The 13067-nt window shown below is 34.0% G+C and overlaps 1 protein-coding gene across 2 annotated transcripts in view; it reads right to left on the reverse strand.

Annotated features, from left to right (window-relative positions):
* The window catches only part of LOC142352004 (uncharacterized), a 174955-nt gene extending 162919 nt beyond the window's left edge, over nucleotides 1-12036 (reverse strand). For both annotated transcript variants that reach the window (XM_075404320.1, XM_075404322.1), the window contains exons 1-3: nucleotides 11824-12036; nucleotides 9521-9602; nucleotides 5180-5314 (exon numbers count right to left, since the gene is read on the reverse strand). In XM_075404320.1, the coding sequence (XP_075260435.1) occupies nucleotides 5180-5314; nucleotides 9521-9602; nucleotides 11824-11892 (286 nt within the window). In that variant the 5' untranslated portion in view covers nucleotides 11893-12036. The remainder of the gene's footprint in view (nucleotides 1-5179; nucleotides 5315-9520; nucleotides 9603-11823) is intronic.
* Nucleotides 12037-13067: the final 1031 nt, after the last annotated feature.

The following is a 13067-nucleotide window of genomic DNA, read 5'->3' on the forward strand; positions in this document are numbered from 1 at the left end:
TGCTCAATTAGGCTAAGGCAGTATATACCTGGGAGTACGAATAACATACAGTTTACATCTACTCGAGTCTTGAGAACGCGTATATATATTTTTTTGGTAACTATTTTTATTAGATGTTTTATATGTTTGCGTACCGAAACATGATAATATTGTATTCACTTTGTTCCAGGCGGAAGCGGTATCAACAATTATTTGAAGTCCCAGAGAGCCGCGACCAAAAGTTTCGCGAATTGTCCGAGATACAAAAAGCATTGATAAAGTTCATATCATTAAGAGACCTTTCTAGAAAACCATTTAAATATTGTTCATAGTCTGTGAGCAGAGGTGTTCGAAAGTGCTTCTCCGTAAAACATCGCAGAGATATTTCTTTAAATTTTGAAACCTTTTTCCCTCTGAAGCAAAAAAATGAGAATATTTTACATTTTTGTAAATTTGTTTGATCTATTTTTAGCACAATCAAAAAAAACCTCTACTTTGTATTCAATTTTTTCCACTTATTCTAAACATTGTTTTATTGTTGGCGTGCATAAGGCGTGCTTATCCTATTAGTCCTCTAAGCGTACTTGTTGCTCCAAAGTTACATTTGAACATCTGATTGGTTTCGGTTTCTTAAATTTCAACTTTGCCTCCGTTGTTAGTTCTAATTTATCTTTTCTTTTTCTGTTTTTTGCAGTTTTTTTTAGTTGTTGGTAGACAAAAACTCAACATGTAGATTTTGTATCAATTCTTACACTTATTCTTCACTACAGCCGATGTTACTCTCAGACGTCTGCTTTTTTGCGCAATTTTTTATCTAAATATTCAATTTTTGCAAGCATTTTGAAAATTTGTAGAAATTTAGTTACAGAATATTTCTTCTTTGTGAGTTTCCAGATATTCGTAATTCATTTCCTGTACAGCTTATTCTAACCTTCAATTTAATCTTCTTTAATTGGAATTGTTAGTCAGAAAATGGACAAAATATAGAAATTGTGTTATTTTTCACTTGTAATCAAATTGCTCAGTAATATTTCTTTTTATTTCTATTTTTGAGCATTAGCAACACGTAAGTTTTAAGAAAAGAGTTCAAAGAAAGATTTCAAACCGCAGATTTTCAAATTGTGACCACTGTCATAAATAACTTTTTTCATTAAAATCTCAAGAACGAAAGTGAAGCTGCAAAACTTGTGACTCCTCCACAACTTTAAAAACTCTTTATTAATCTCGAAACCCAGCCAAATCGTTGTCTTCATTAAGATTAATGCTTACGGACTATTAAAGTTTGCCCTGGAACTCAAAATTTTTTCACCTCAAAAATAACTATATCTCAAATTCTCATCTCTGGGGAGTCATATTTCAAAACTATCAGCCAAATTTGTCTGTATCGAAATTAGTTTTTTTTACATAAAAATGGTGTAAGATACTAACTCTGGAAATTTCCTCCAAAATGCTTTTGCAAAAAATTATTCACAAAAAAATTGGACTAGAAGAGGTAAAAATTATCGGCAAACTTTGTTTGTTCAAGCTACCCATCTTGTTGTATAAAGGGGTGATTGAGAGAAATTCTCAAGGCTCACCTGGGTTTTTTGTTCAGTCCACTTTGTTCAATTGATATACATATCGTTGACGGTTCAAAGTTTTGTGTCTAAAAAACCCCATGAGTGTTCATTTTGTTTACTAGAGGGTTCGAAATTGGCTATTTTGAAGGACTTATAGGGGTTCAAAAGTTTTGAATTGCATCCATAAATATATAAAACCTTTATCCGAATTTTTTCGTTGGTAACTTTCCTTCATGTATAAAAGTGACATTAACTTTCCCTGATAAAAATTTTCCCCAATTTGTTGATAACTTTCCCCGATAAAAAGTGACATTGTCATATGTGGCAAGTGTGAAAATACAGAATTAAGATGTCAATTCTATATGTCAATAATATGGCAATGGCCAAATAAATTTTCTCGATCTTAAACCATATGTTCCCTAGTAAATTGACCTTCTGAAAACCTTCGGCTACTTTGGTGCGACAAAACTTTTGCAATTTCCTTTCCTATATTCTACGAATACAGTCGCAATATTGTGCGTGTAATGTTTTTCAAAAAGAAAAGCCAGGGAGTGCAGATCCTTTTTTAAAAAAAATTGCATCAATTTTACTTTTCTATATCAACATCACGCGTACCACAATTTTCGGCAGTCCTTTTTTCAAATAAATTGCTTACTTTTTCTTTTGAGTGTTTTCAGAAATTTTTACTTCAACATTAGGCCTTTTTGTTAGTATAATTTTCCTTTATATTGAGACTTCTTTCACAATGCTTCCCGTATACACACACACGCAGACATATATATATATATATATATATATATATATACATATATATATATATATATATATATATATATATTCTCTTTATCTCTCTCAGTCTTTCCAATATTTGAACTCTATGTCAGTGAAAAGTTATTCAAATAGCTCTTTATTCAAAAGGTTTTAGGTCACTCAAATAAAATAATTGTTCAGAACATTTTTCAGTTGTCCCAAATAGATAAATGGACTCGTAATTTCCATCAACTGAAAATAACATTATTGTTTCCTGCCCCGTTTTCTACAAAAACCGCAATATGAGTTTCATGTTGATTTTCGTGTGATCTTAATCAATGGTGCCAGATCAAATTGTTTTGCGAAAAAAGCGAAAATGTATAATAAAAATCGGCGCCAAACATATTGTAATAACATTTTAATTTTTTTGGTTCGAAAAGCAAAATAATAATTTGGAAGAATACGAAGATTTTGACTTCTTCAAGCGATCTTTTTTCAATTACTCCGAAGTTTTTTAGGATTGAAAAACTTATATTTCGTTGATATCATAGAAAAAAACAAATTAGGTTCTAAAAATTTTGAAAAGTACGCTAAATTAAACAAAACCAGAAAAAACCAGGAAACAAGGAGAGCAGAAAAACTCAAAAAAAAACATCTTTATTTTGCTGTACCAAACGTTTCCAGCTTGGTGTTTTTTTTCTAATCTCGCAAAAAATATAAATTGATTTTCCTATTCTTTTTTCAACTGGAACTAAAATCAAAGGTCTTACAGTTTCTGCTTGATTTCTGTTCCATTGTCATCGGAAAAAATTAAATGTTAATTTTTTTAATTGGTCCGCCTTAAAGTTAAGAAAAAAATCACGAAATATATTTTCTTTGCTCTCAAAGAACTTTTTTAATTCGAATTGATTGGCGTTTGATGCTCAATTAGGCTAAGGCAGTATATACCTGGGAGTACGAATAACATATAGTTTACATCTACTCGAGTCTTGAGAACGCGTTCTTAAATTTCAACTTTGCCTCCGTTGTTAGTTCTAATTTATCTTTTCTTTTTCTGTTTTTTGCAGTTTTTTTTAGTTGTTGGTAGACAAAAACTCAACATGTAGATTTTGTATCAATTCTTACACTTATTCTTCACTACAGCCGATGTTACTCTCAGACGTCTGCTTTTTTGCGCAATTTTTTATCTAAATATTCAATTTTTGCAAGCATTTTGAAAATTTTTAGAAATTTAGTTACCGAATATTTCTTCTTTGTGAGTTTCCAGATATTCGTAATTCATTTCCTGTACAGCTTATTCTAACCTTCAATTTAATCTTCTTTAATTGGAATTGTTAGTCAGAAAATGGACAAAATATAGAAATTGTGTTATTTTTCACTTGTAATCAAATTGCTCAGTAATATTTCTTTTTATTTCTATTTTTGAGCATTAGCAACACGTAAGTTTTAAGAAAAGAGTTCAAAGAAAGATTTCAAACCGCAGATTTTCAAATTGTGACCACCGTCATAAATAACTTTTTTTATTAAAATCTCAAGAACGAAAGTGAAGCTGCAAAACTTGTGACTCCTCCACAACTTTAAAAACTCTTTGTTAATCTCGAAACCCAGCCAAATCGTTGTCTTCATTAAGATTAATGCTTACGGACTACTAAAGTTTGCCCTGGAACTCAAAATTTATTCACCTCAAAAAAACTATATCTCAAAATCTCTGACAAAAAATAGAATCGGCGTGAAGTGCAACGAGAGCAGTATTTTTTCGAATAAACAAAAATAATTAAGTTGTCGCTATTGTTTTATCTTTTAAAGATGAATTAAGGGATGATGGCGTTGGTGGTGGTGATGTGTGTACGAGTAAAGTGGGTATATTCTTGTGTTTTTTGTTTCGAAATATGCACCTATTAAGCCCTCTAACTGTACCATATTTGTCTTCCTGGAATTTTTAGAAAATTTTCCACTTTGCTGCAGAAAAAATTTCTGCCTGCAATACAGTTCTTTACAGTTTATTTGAAAGTATTGAGAGAATAAAAATTATTTATATTATAACGGTGTTAAAAAATTGCTTCCATCAGTTTTAACAGTAGTTTTATCAAGCTTGCAAAGTCACATCATTTTTGGGTTAGGCAAAAACAGTTCTGATAATTTAAATGTAAAAAAAATCTTCATCGTCTAATTAAACTTACCTAAAATACAGTTGTGCGAAAAAAACGGGGTTTCACAGACAAAATTATAGCCTCTCATTTATGATATGTTTACGTTAATCAGGGGGCTTTAAATTTTATAACCATTAAGCTGAGGGGCTCTAAATTGAAATTTATGATTCACCGTTAACTAATTATCTCGTGAAGGACTCAAATCAGTGCCAGCTGCAGCTTGACTTGTAAAAAAAAGCGGAATTTGCCTAAAGTTATGCAAGAGAACTTCTCAGACTCTTCAACATTAACGCCCATCTTAAGATCTTGTATAAAATCTTGCGAAACACTTTGTAAGATTATACAATTTAGTACATGTAATCAATACAAATGTAGCAAAAAAATAACGTTCGATTTACCAAGTTTACGGTTTTCAAGAAGTACTTGAGGAAACAAGCGACTTTTTTTTGTGACACGTTTTTTTTTTCAATCCTGACTTCATTGTTGCCGGGTCTTTCCCATTATAGCCCCCCACGCCCCTATGAAGTCATAGCCAGCCATTATGGCATGTTATGGTATCGGGGGGGGGGGGGGGTGGAGAGCTATATACATTATATGACGACTGAGTGTGACGTATAGTATGAAAGACCCGATTGCTGTTTTACATCAGTACAGAAATTTTTCAAGATTCTTGCGAGATCTTAGAAAATTTATCTTTTTGACTTCGATTAGGGCAAACCACAAATTATAGGGTATACTAACGTATGTCGCATTGACTTGTGTTTGGGTTGAGTGCATATCCGAAGCTGTCTGACAAGCAGAAACAGACATTTGTCACTACAGGTGCACAGACTGCTGCTCTCTCGTCAGCAGCACAATCTGAGCTCTCTGTACAGGCTAAAAACGCCAACCACTATTAGACTTAGACTTGTGAAAAGACTGTACTTGACTGGAAGGTTGTATGAAAAGACTGTGATCAACCCGTATAGCATTTGTGGTAACATTTCGTTAAAGTCTGATTAGATGCTTTTTCATTCGGCCGAAGTCAGATTAGAGGCCATTTCTGTCTGCGATAGTCTGATCAGAGGGAGCCCCTTTCGTTCTGTGATAGTCTGATCAGTGACGCTTTTTATCTGAGAAAGTCTGATCGGAGGTCTTTTGCGATAGTCTAGTTTGAAATTTTTCTGCGTTCTATAGTCTGATCAGGCGCCCCTTCTTTCTCAGATAGTATGATTAGAGGCCCCTTCGGTTTGCTATGGTCTGATCAAAAGCCCTTTTAGTCTGAGATATACTGATCAGAAGTCCTTTTCATCTTCCATAGTCCAATCGCAAAAACTTTGTTTGCGGTGGTCTGTTCATAGAACCATTCCATCTGCGATAGTCCTTGTCGTAGCCAGCTAAAATCATTTATTTAATTCATCGCTGTACCCTTCATTTTACCTTTTATTTTGTTCATTTGTGTAGTTACTTTTGTCGACCATAATTGGTATCTCTTCAGCTGAATTATTGTCAGGCGCGGAAATCACTTTTAAGTTTTGTTCATCATTTGGTAAATTCGTTTATATTCTTGTTCATATCCTAATCGGAAATGTTTTTAGTTCACTCCTTCTTCTTTACTGTCTGATGAAAACAAATTTCACTTCTCTATTTTTTAATTAAAATGTAACTTGATCTAAATTTTCTCCACTTTCGCAAGGCAAAACTCAGCTGAAGTTATGACAAATAACTAATTGCAAATTGCTAAGCAATTCACAACTGATCTGTTGATACTTGATTTTGCACTGCAAAATTAAGCCAAATTCTGTATTAAATCGGAATTAATTTCAGCAGTAAAACAATACGCGATTTTGCCCCGCAAAATCAATCAACAGAAGCTAACACAATGTTTTGGAATTCGCGTTGCAAACTCAGCGTATATAGCAACTGCTTTGCTGGTGCCGACAGTCCTATCAATTCTTTTCCATCTGCAACAGTCCCACCAGTCCTACAGCAACAGGGCTTTTCTGTCCGATTGAAGCTTTCTGTCTGAGATATCCCAATCAAACGCCTTTTCAGTCTGAGGTAGTCTTCTCAGAGTTTTTTTTGTTCTGCGATAGTCTAGCCAAGAATTTTTTACTGTTTGCGAGAGTTTAATCCGAGGCCTTTTTCTTCGAAATAGTTTATTCAAAACCCCTTTCTGTCAACGTTAGTTCCATCAAAGGTCACTTTGGCTCCGTTTTTTTGGCAGAGGCCTTTTCTGACTGCAACTTTTTCTCAAAAGAAGTTTTTGTCAGAGATTACCTGATCAAAAACCCTTTCTGTCTGAGGCAGCCTGATCAAAAACCCTTTTTGTCCTAGATACACTGAACTAGGGGTCCTTTTTTTTCATATGCTGTGATCATAATCCCTTTGTGTCTTAGGTTGAATGATCAGAGGTTCTTTTTTCTGCGATAGTCTAATTGCGCTAATCGCATAGGCCTTTTCAGTTGTTTATGATCTAAAGAAAAGACCTATATTACTCAGGCAGTCTGATCAGAGGTCCTTTTTTATGCGATAGCCAAATTGGAACTTTTTTCGTGTGCGATTGTCTGAGAATTGGCCCTTTTTATATCGGATAGTCTAATCAAACTATACCCTTTTGTGTCAACGCTGGATTCAACAGATGCCATTTTGCTCTGCGACCGTCTGAATTGAGGCCTTTTTTGTCGATTATGCTCTGATTATAGTCTTTTTCTGTTTTCTATGGCCTGATCAAGGACCCTTCTTCTCTGAGATATTCTGATCAAAAGCGCTCGTCCTGTTTGATGTTGTCTGATGAGAGGCCCGTTTCTTTTGCGATAGTCTAACCAAATATTCTTTCTGTTTTCGATAGTCTGATAAGAGGCCCTTGTTGTCTGAGATAGTTTAATCAAAACCACTTTTGTCAACGGTAGTTTGTTTCATCAGAGGACCTTTTTGTCTCAGGTTTTTTAAACCGAAGGCAGTTTTTGTCTCAAATGTTTCGAATAAAAAATCTTTTTCTGTCCTGTTAAGTAGGTTGTTAAAAAGCCCTTTTTTAGCTGAGGTAATCTAATAGGAGGTTGTTATCCTCTGCGAATGTCTTTTTAGAAAAATTTTCCGTGTTTGATGGTCTGATCAGACGTCCTTTCTATCTGTCATAGTTTGATCAGAGTTCTTTTTTTCCGTGATGTTTCAATATGTGTCCTATGTTTTAATATGCTCTTATCAAAAGCACTTTCTGTCTGAGGTTGAATGATCAGAAATTCTTTCATTCTATGATAGTCTAATCGGACATTCGAAAAACTTTTCTGTTTGCGAGAATCTGATCAGAGGCCTTTTCAGTCATTTGTGTTCTTGTCAAAAACCGCTTCTCTCTGATAGCAGAGATCCTTTCCTTCTGCAATCGTCCGATTTAAAAGTTTGTTCGTTTGCAGTAGCCTGATCAGAAGGCTTTTCTGTCTGCGACAGTTTCATCAGAGGCCCTTTGTGAATTGATAGTCTAATCAAAAGCCCTTTTTGTATGTGATAGTTTCATCAAAGGACTTTTCAGTCTGCAACAGTCCCATTAGAAGCCCTCTCTGTCTTTGATAGTTTGATTAGAGTTCAACTCTGTCTGCAATAGTCTACTCAGAGGCTTATTCTGTTTCTTTTGGTCTGGTCAAAAACCTTTCTTCTCTGAGGCAGTCTAAGCAGGGGTCATTTCCCTTTTTGTCTAAATAAAAATCTTTTCTGTGTTTGCGACAGTGTCTTTTTGCCCCTTCAGTCTGCGACAGTCCCATCAGTGGCTCATTATTTCTGCCTTAGATTGTTTAGGGGCTATATTGATCTGTGATAGTCTAGTCAAATACCCTTCGTGTTTGCGATAGTTTCTTCATCAGGGCCCTTTCAGTCTGCGGCGGTCCTTTCATTAGCGTTTTTGCCTCTGCTAACCTGATGAGTTCTTTTCTACCTGCGATAGTCTGCTCAGAGGGTCACTTTTGTCACCTATTGTGTGCTCAAAAGCTCTTTTTGTATTAGGTGATAGTCTGCTCAGAGGTCCTTTTCTTCTGCGAAAGTCTATTCCGAAATTTTTTCGGTCCGTGATAGTTTGATCAGAGGGCGTGTCAGTCTGTGGTAGTCTGATCAAAAGCCACTTTTTTAAGCGATAGTCTGATCATTTAAAAGGCTATTTGGGTCTCCGGTAGATTGAGCGAAGGCTCTTCTTGTCTCCTCTAGTCCGATCAGAGGCCTTCCCTAGTTGAGAAGACCGAACAAAAACGACGCAAGAAATGTTCGATATGTTCGGTTTTCTACGTAAGAAATTCTCGGCATTTTCGGTTTGTGCGATATGTTCGGTTTCAAATGTAAGAACTTGTCGGTATGTTCGGTCTGGAACGTAAAGAAGCTTCGTTGTGTTCGGTTTTGCAAGGTTCGGTATGTTCGGTTTAGTCAGATTCGGTAAATTCGGTTTCAAACGTAAGAAAATGACTTTCTTATGTTTATAATACCGAACGAAGACGACGATACCGACAAAAAAAATTGTAAGGGCTTTCGTCGTTTTTGGCTAGAAAAAGTGACGATACCGACGGTTTCTAACGTTTTCTACCCCAAATTTCTCAACTAGGGTTTTTTGTCTCCTATGGTGTGATCAAGTGCCCTTTTTGTCTTAGAAAGTCTTTTCTGTTAGCAATATTCTTATCAAAGCCATTCTCTGTTTGCGATAGTTTGATCAGATTTAACTGCATTCTCAAAACTTCACCCCAAAACTGGAGAGTGTAGTTGAAAAAATAGAATTTTTGACTAATGTATTTTTTTCCTTAAATATTTGTGTTCATATTGTAGAAAAATAGTAGAAATGCTACCTTCTGGGGATCGCTAAAGGGGAGATCAAATTGCGCTCACAATAAGATAAATACAGACCTAAGATGAAATAAAGTTCTTGAAAAGTTAACTTTCGACTTTGAAAAACCATAATCGCTCACAAGAAAATGCAAACCTACGATGAATTAAAGTTCTTAAAAAATGAACTTTTAACTTTTAAAAATTATAATCGCAGAAAAAGCCTTGCGGGTGATGCGGCCTCAGAGGTTAAATCAACATAAATAGCCCTGAACATCAAGTGCCTAAATGTAGACAAAAACTTACAGATATTTGTCAGTTGAAAAGTTGCAGGATCTGGACACTCTGCTGTGAACTCCTGACCTTTGGCCCCAATAAACACCACAATCTGAAAAGCCAATAATTGCCGGAAGAAACTGACATTTTTAGGATTATGTCGACTGAGGTCTTTTCTCCTGCTTTAAATTTCCAATCACTTAACATCACTTTCGAGAAATCCGATGACGCGCAATTTGTTCAATTTGTGCTGGTGCAATTTGTTCAATTACGGAAAAATTCTGTTGAATCGTACCACCCGGCAACAAATTTTTGACTTGAAATAATTTCAATTTCATTCAGTTTTTTTAATGTTTTTAAATCAACATATAATAATTTTTTTCTGCTAATATTGCGATATTGCAGATCAATGGCTAATGTACAAAACCAAATTAGTCATTTTAGTTCTTTTCATTTATGTTACCTCAATAAAAAAGAAAAGTTTAATTTTCAAAAATTAATAATTTTAGATCAAGGAAACAAATTTTGCGAATAATCTGCTCTTTGTAAGGTCAGATGGATGAGCATCTTTATAAAGAAAAAGCTAAGTTTTAGTCGTCTGAACAAAGCCTTAAAAAACAGTCCTTTCAAAACTTGTAGATTACCGAGGAGTTGGTCATGATGGTTCAATCCAAACGGAGTTAGTCCTGTCCGAGCAATAGAGAACAAATGTTGATGACGGCACCTGATTTTATAATTTTATCTTAGTGTCCCGGGTTGACTTCATAATTGAAAAAGTTGTAAAATTTCAACTTCCTATTATGTCGTCTATGAAAAGTTGTAATCCTAGAACTTTCATATAATGAAAGTTGTAAATTAACAAATCTTTAGAGAAATCAAGAACACGGCTAAAATAAAGCACAAATAATGTGTTTCAAAAGATTAGTAAGAAAAAATTGGAAAAAGTTACTTTTCAGTTGTACCGTATTTATGGAAAACTTGTAGTCATAGAACTTCATAATAAATTTTTTTTTTCGCAACCTAAGATTTAGAGATCACAATTGCCAGATGTTAATTTTTAGATTTGTTTAGGTTTGTTTTTAGGTTTGTTTAGGTTTTTTATGGGACCTTAGTCCCATAAAAAACCTAAACAAACCTAAAATGTTAATCAAAATTACAGTCAAAAACTTTTAAAATAAAGATTTTAATCTATTTTTGAGGATCAACTAAGCTTTCGTAGCAAGTACAATAAACTTAACACACAAAATGCGTCTTTTTGAAAACGTATTTACTATAAAAATCACATTCTTATATATCACATTTTTTAAAAAAAATTTGTGCCAAAATTAAAACTCAAGAATTAGTTGAAATGAAACATAAACCGTTGCCTGTGAGTTTGAAATGTGTCTGGGTGGATTCCTGACCAACAGAAACGGATTCAAGAACCCGAACACAAAAACGTTTGCTTAATTGCGCAAAATCTTGAAGAGAGCAATTTAAAAATATACGGTTGAGGAAAAAGCAATAATAAATTCCTCATTGCCTATTACTCCTCTCATTCATGTCAATTACTGAAATTAGCTAAATTAAACAAGCATTAAATTTTTTTACTTCACTAAAAAATATCTAATTATATGCTGCAGAACGTTACAAATAGTGTTAAGGTATTTTCATGTAATTTTACCTAACAAATTTAAGCTAAATCTTTACCTTGGCTCAAATTAGGTAAAGATAAGCTGAACGTTACTTTAACTTTATCTTTAAAAAGTTTACCTTGACTTCGTTAATGTAATTTTTTTTAACTTTTTTAGTCTGTTGAGTTCTTAGAAGACTTTGATTTCTTTTTGAGGACGAGATTCGTCGAGCAGCAATCAGAAAAGATAATAAGTGGTACCAAGATTTGTCGAGATTTTGTCAAGAGCTGTCAAAAAATATTCTTGGTCTGTCTTGATAAGATCTCAACACGATCTTGTCAATGTTTACCATGAAATGTTGGTATTTTAACATCTTGGCAAGATGTTTCAAGTTTTGCAAGAAGCTTAAAGATCATGCATATCTTATGAAGTTGTGCCAAGTTTCAATTCACTGGGAACTCTTTGATGAGAAGTTTCTCTTTTGTTCCGACAATTTACAGTTGTTTTTGTGTTTCAAGCATATTAATGAGATGCACGCGGCTAGCATTAATGTGGCATCGGGCCATTAGTCTTATAATTGATCAGTGAGGATCAAGATCTCGGAATGCTTAAAATAAATAGAAACATCGTTTTCTGAAACAATTTTTTTGAAACTGATGAGTTGTTCCGAAACTAAATAATTTTCTTAACTTTCAGGTTCAAAAAGTAAATTACACGTACCTGCAAAATAGAGATTGTGTACAAAATTTTTAAAATAGTGGACATAGTGAACTGACACGTCAAATGCATAAAATGAATTAGAGTATCATATTTTCAGCACCAAATAAAAATTTCCAGTCAAGATGACCAGCTAGGTTATTATATCGGACTATCCAACAAAAAATGTTACCATAGATGAATAAAAAGAAAATAAAGGAATCAAAACATTTGTGGACAAATTATGGAAGCTGTTCATTTTCCACCTGGTAATCCTGTGTTTTACCAATTTCACGCTCAACGACCCCAGACAATTGTCGGACGCAATAAAAAACGATGTATAATTACACCGCCTTTTCATCCCCAACCATTCAAGCGATTCATACAGATTGATAAACTAAACATAGTCATCTGCGAAATGGTTAATATTTATAGAAGGTCGTTTCGAATTATAGTTTCAAGAGAAAAGGGAAAACTGGTCGTCATAACAAGATAACTGCGGTTTATGGGTTTTATGGTCTCTGATGTACGCTATTTTTACGGTCAACGCATTCGTTTCCTCAAAACCTGCACACACTAGGAACAAAAAAACACTGGTTTAATCATTCAACGTTTAAAAGATTTCCTTTTGCTTCGATAAAATAAAACGCAAACTTCTACAAAAATTGCGTTGATGGCGAACTCAAAAATTAATTCATATCTCAGTTTTGGTCACTTTTCTCAACTGAGCATATTTTATGACGAAACCTTCGTACTTCAATTCAAAGTTTTCTGCAATAAAGTTTTATATATTGGAAGCATGTTTGTGTCGAAGTTTAAATAATTACGAAACCATAAGTCAAATTTGAAAGGTACCAGTAAAGTCTTTTTTGTAGATTTGCTTGTATCAAATAAATTGCTAGTTGGAAGAAATTTTTTGCACCGTTGATCGCTTCGCTCATTTATTAATCACTCAAAGCATCTGGACTAACCAGATTAACTACAGTTTGACAACTTTTTGCAAAATTATTAAATGTTTTATAATGGGTTATCTAGTCACAATGTTTCCTCAAACCTAACCTAAAAAAATCAAACGCAATAAAAGCGCAAATTAACTGAAAAGCACCAGCATACTATTAAGCATTTTTCCACAATAAATTGTTCTGAAAAACAACCTACTGGACGTTTATTGTATCTACATTTTGTATCTAATACAACAGATGAAATAGCAAAACGTTGTCAGACAATCATTTGTCCCTAAGCGTCTCTAGGAACATTCTTGCTTTTTC

The sequence above is a fragment of the Convolutriloba macropyga genome, chromosome 13, assembly GCF_964194025.1.
Source record: "Convolutriloba macropyga chromosome 13, txConMacr16.3, whole genome shotgun sequence".
NCBI classification, from domain to species: domain Eukaryota; kingdom Metazoa; phylum Xenacoelomorpha; order Acoela; family Convolutidae; genus Convolutriloba; species Convolutriloba macropyga.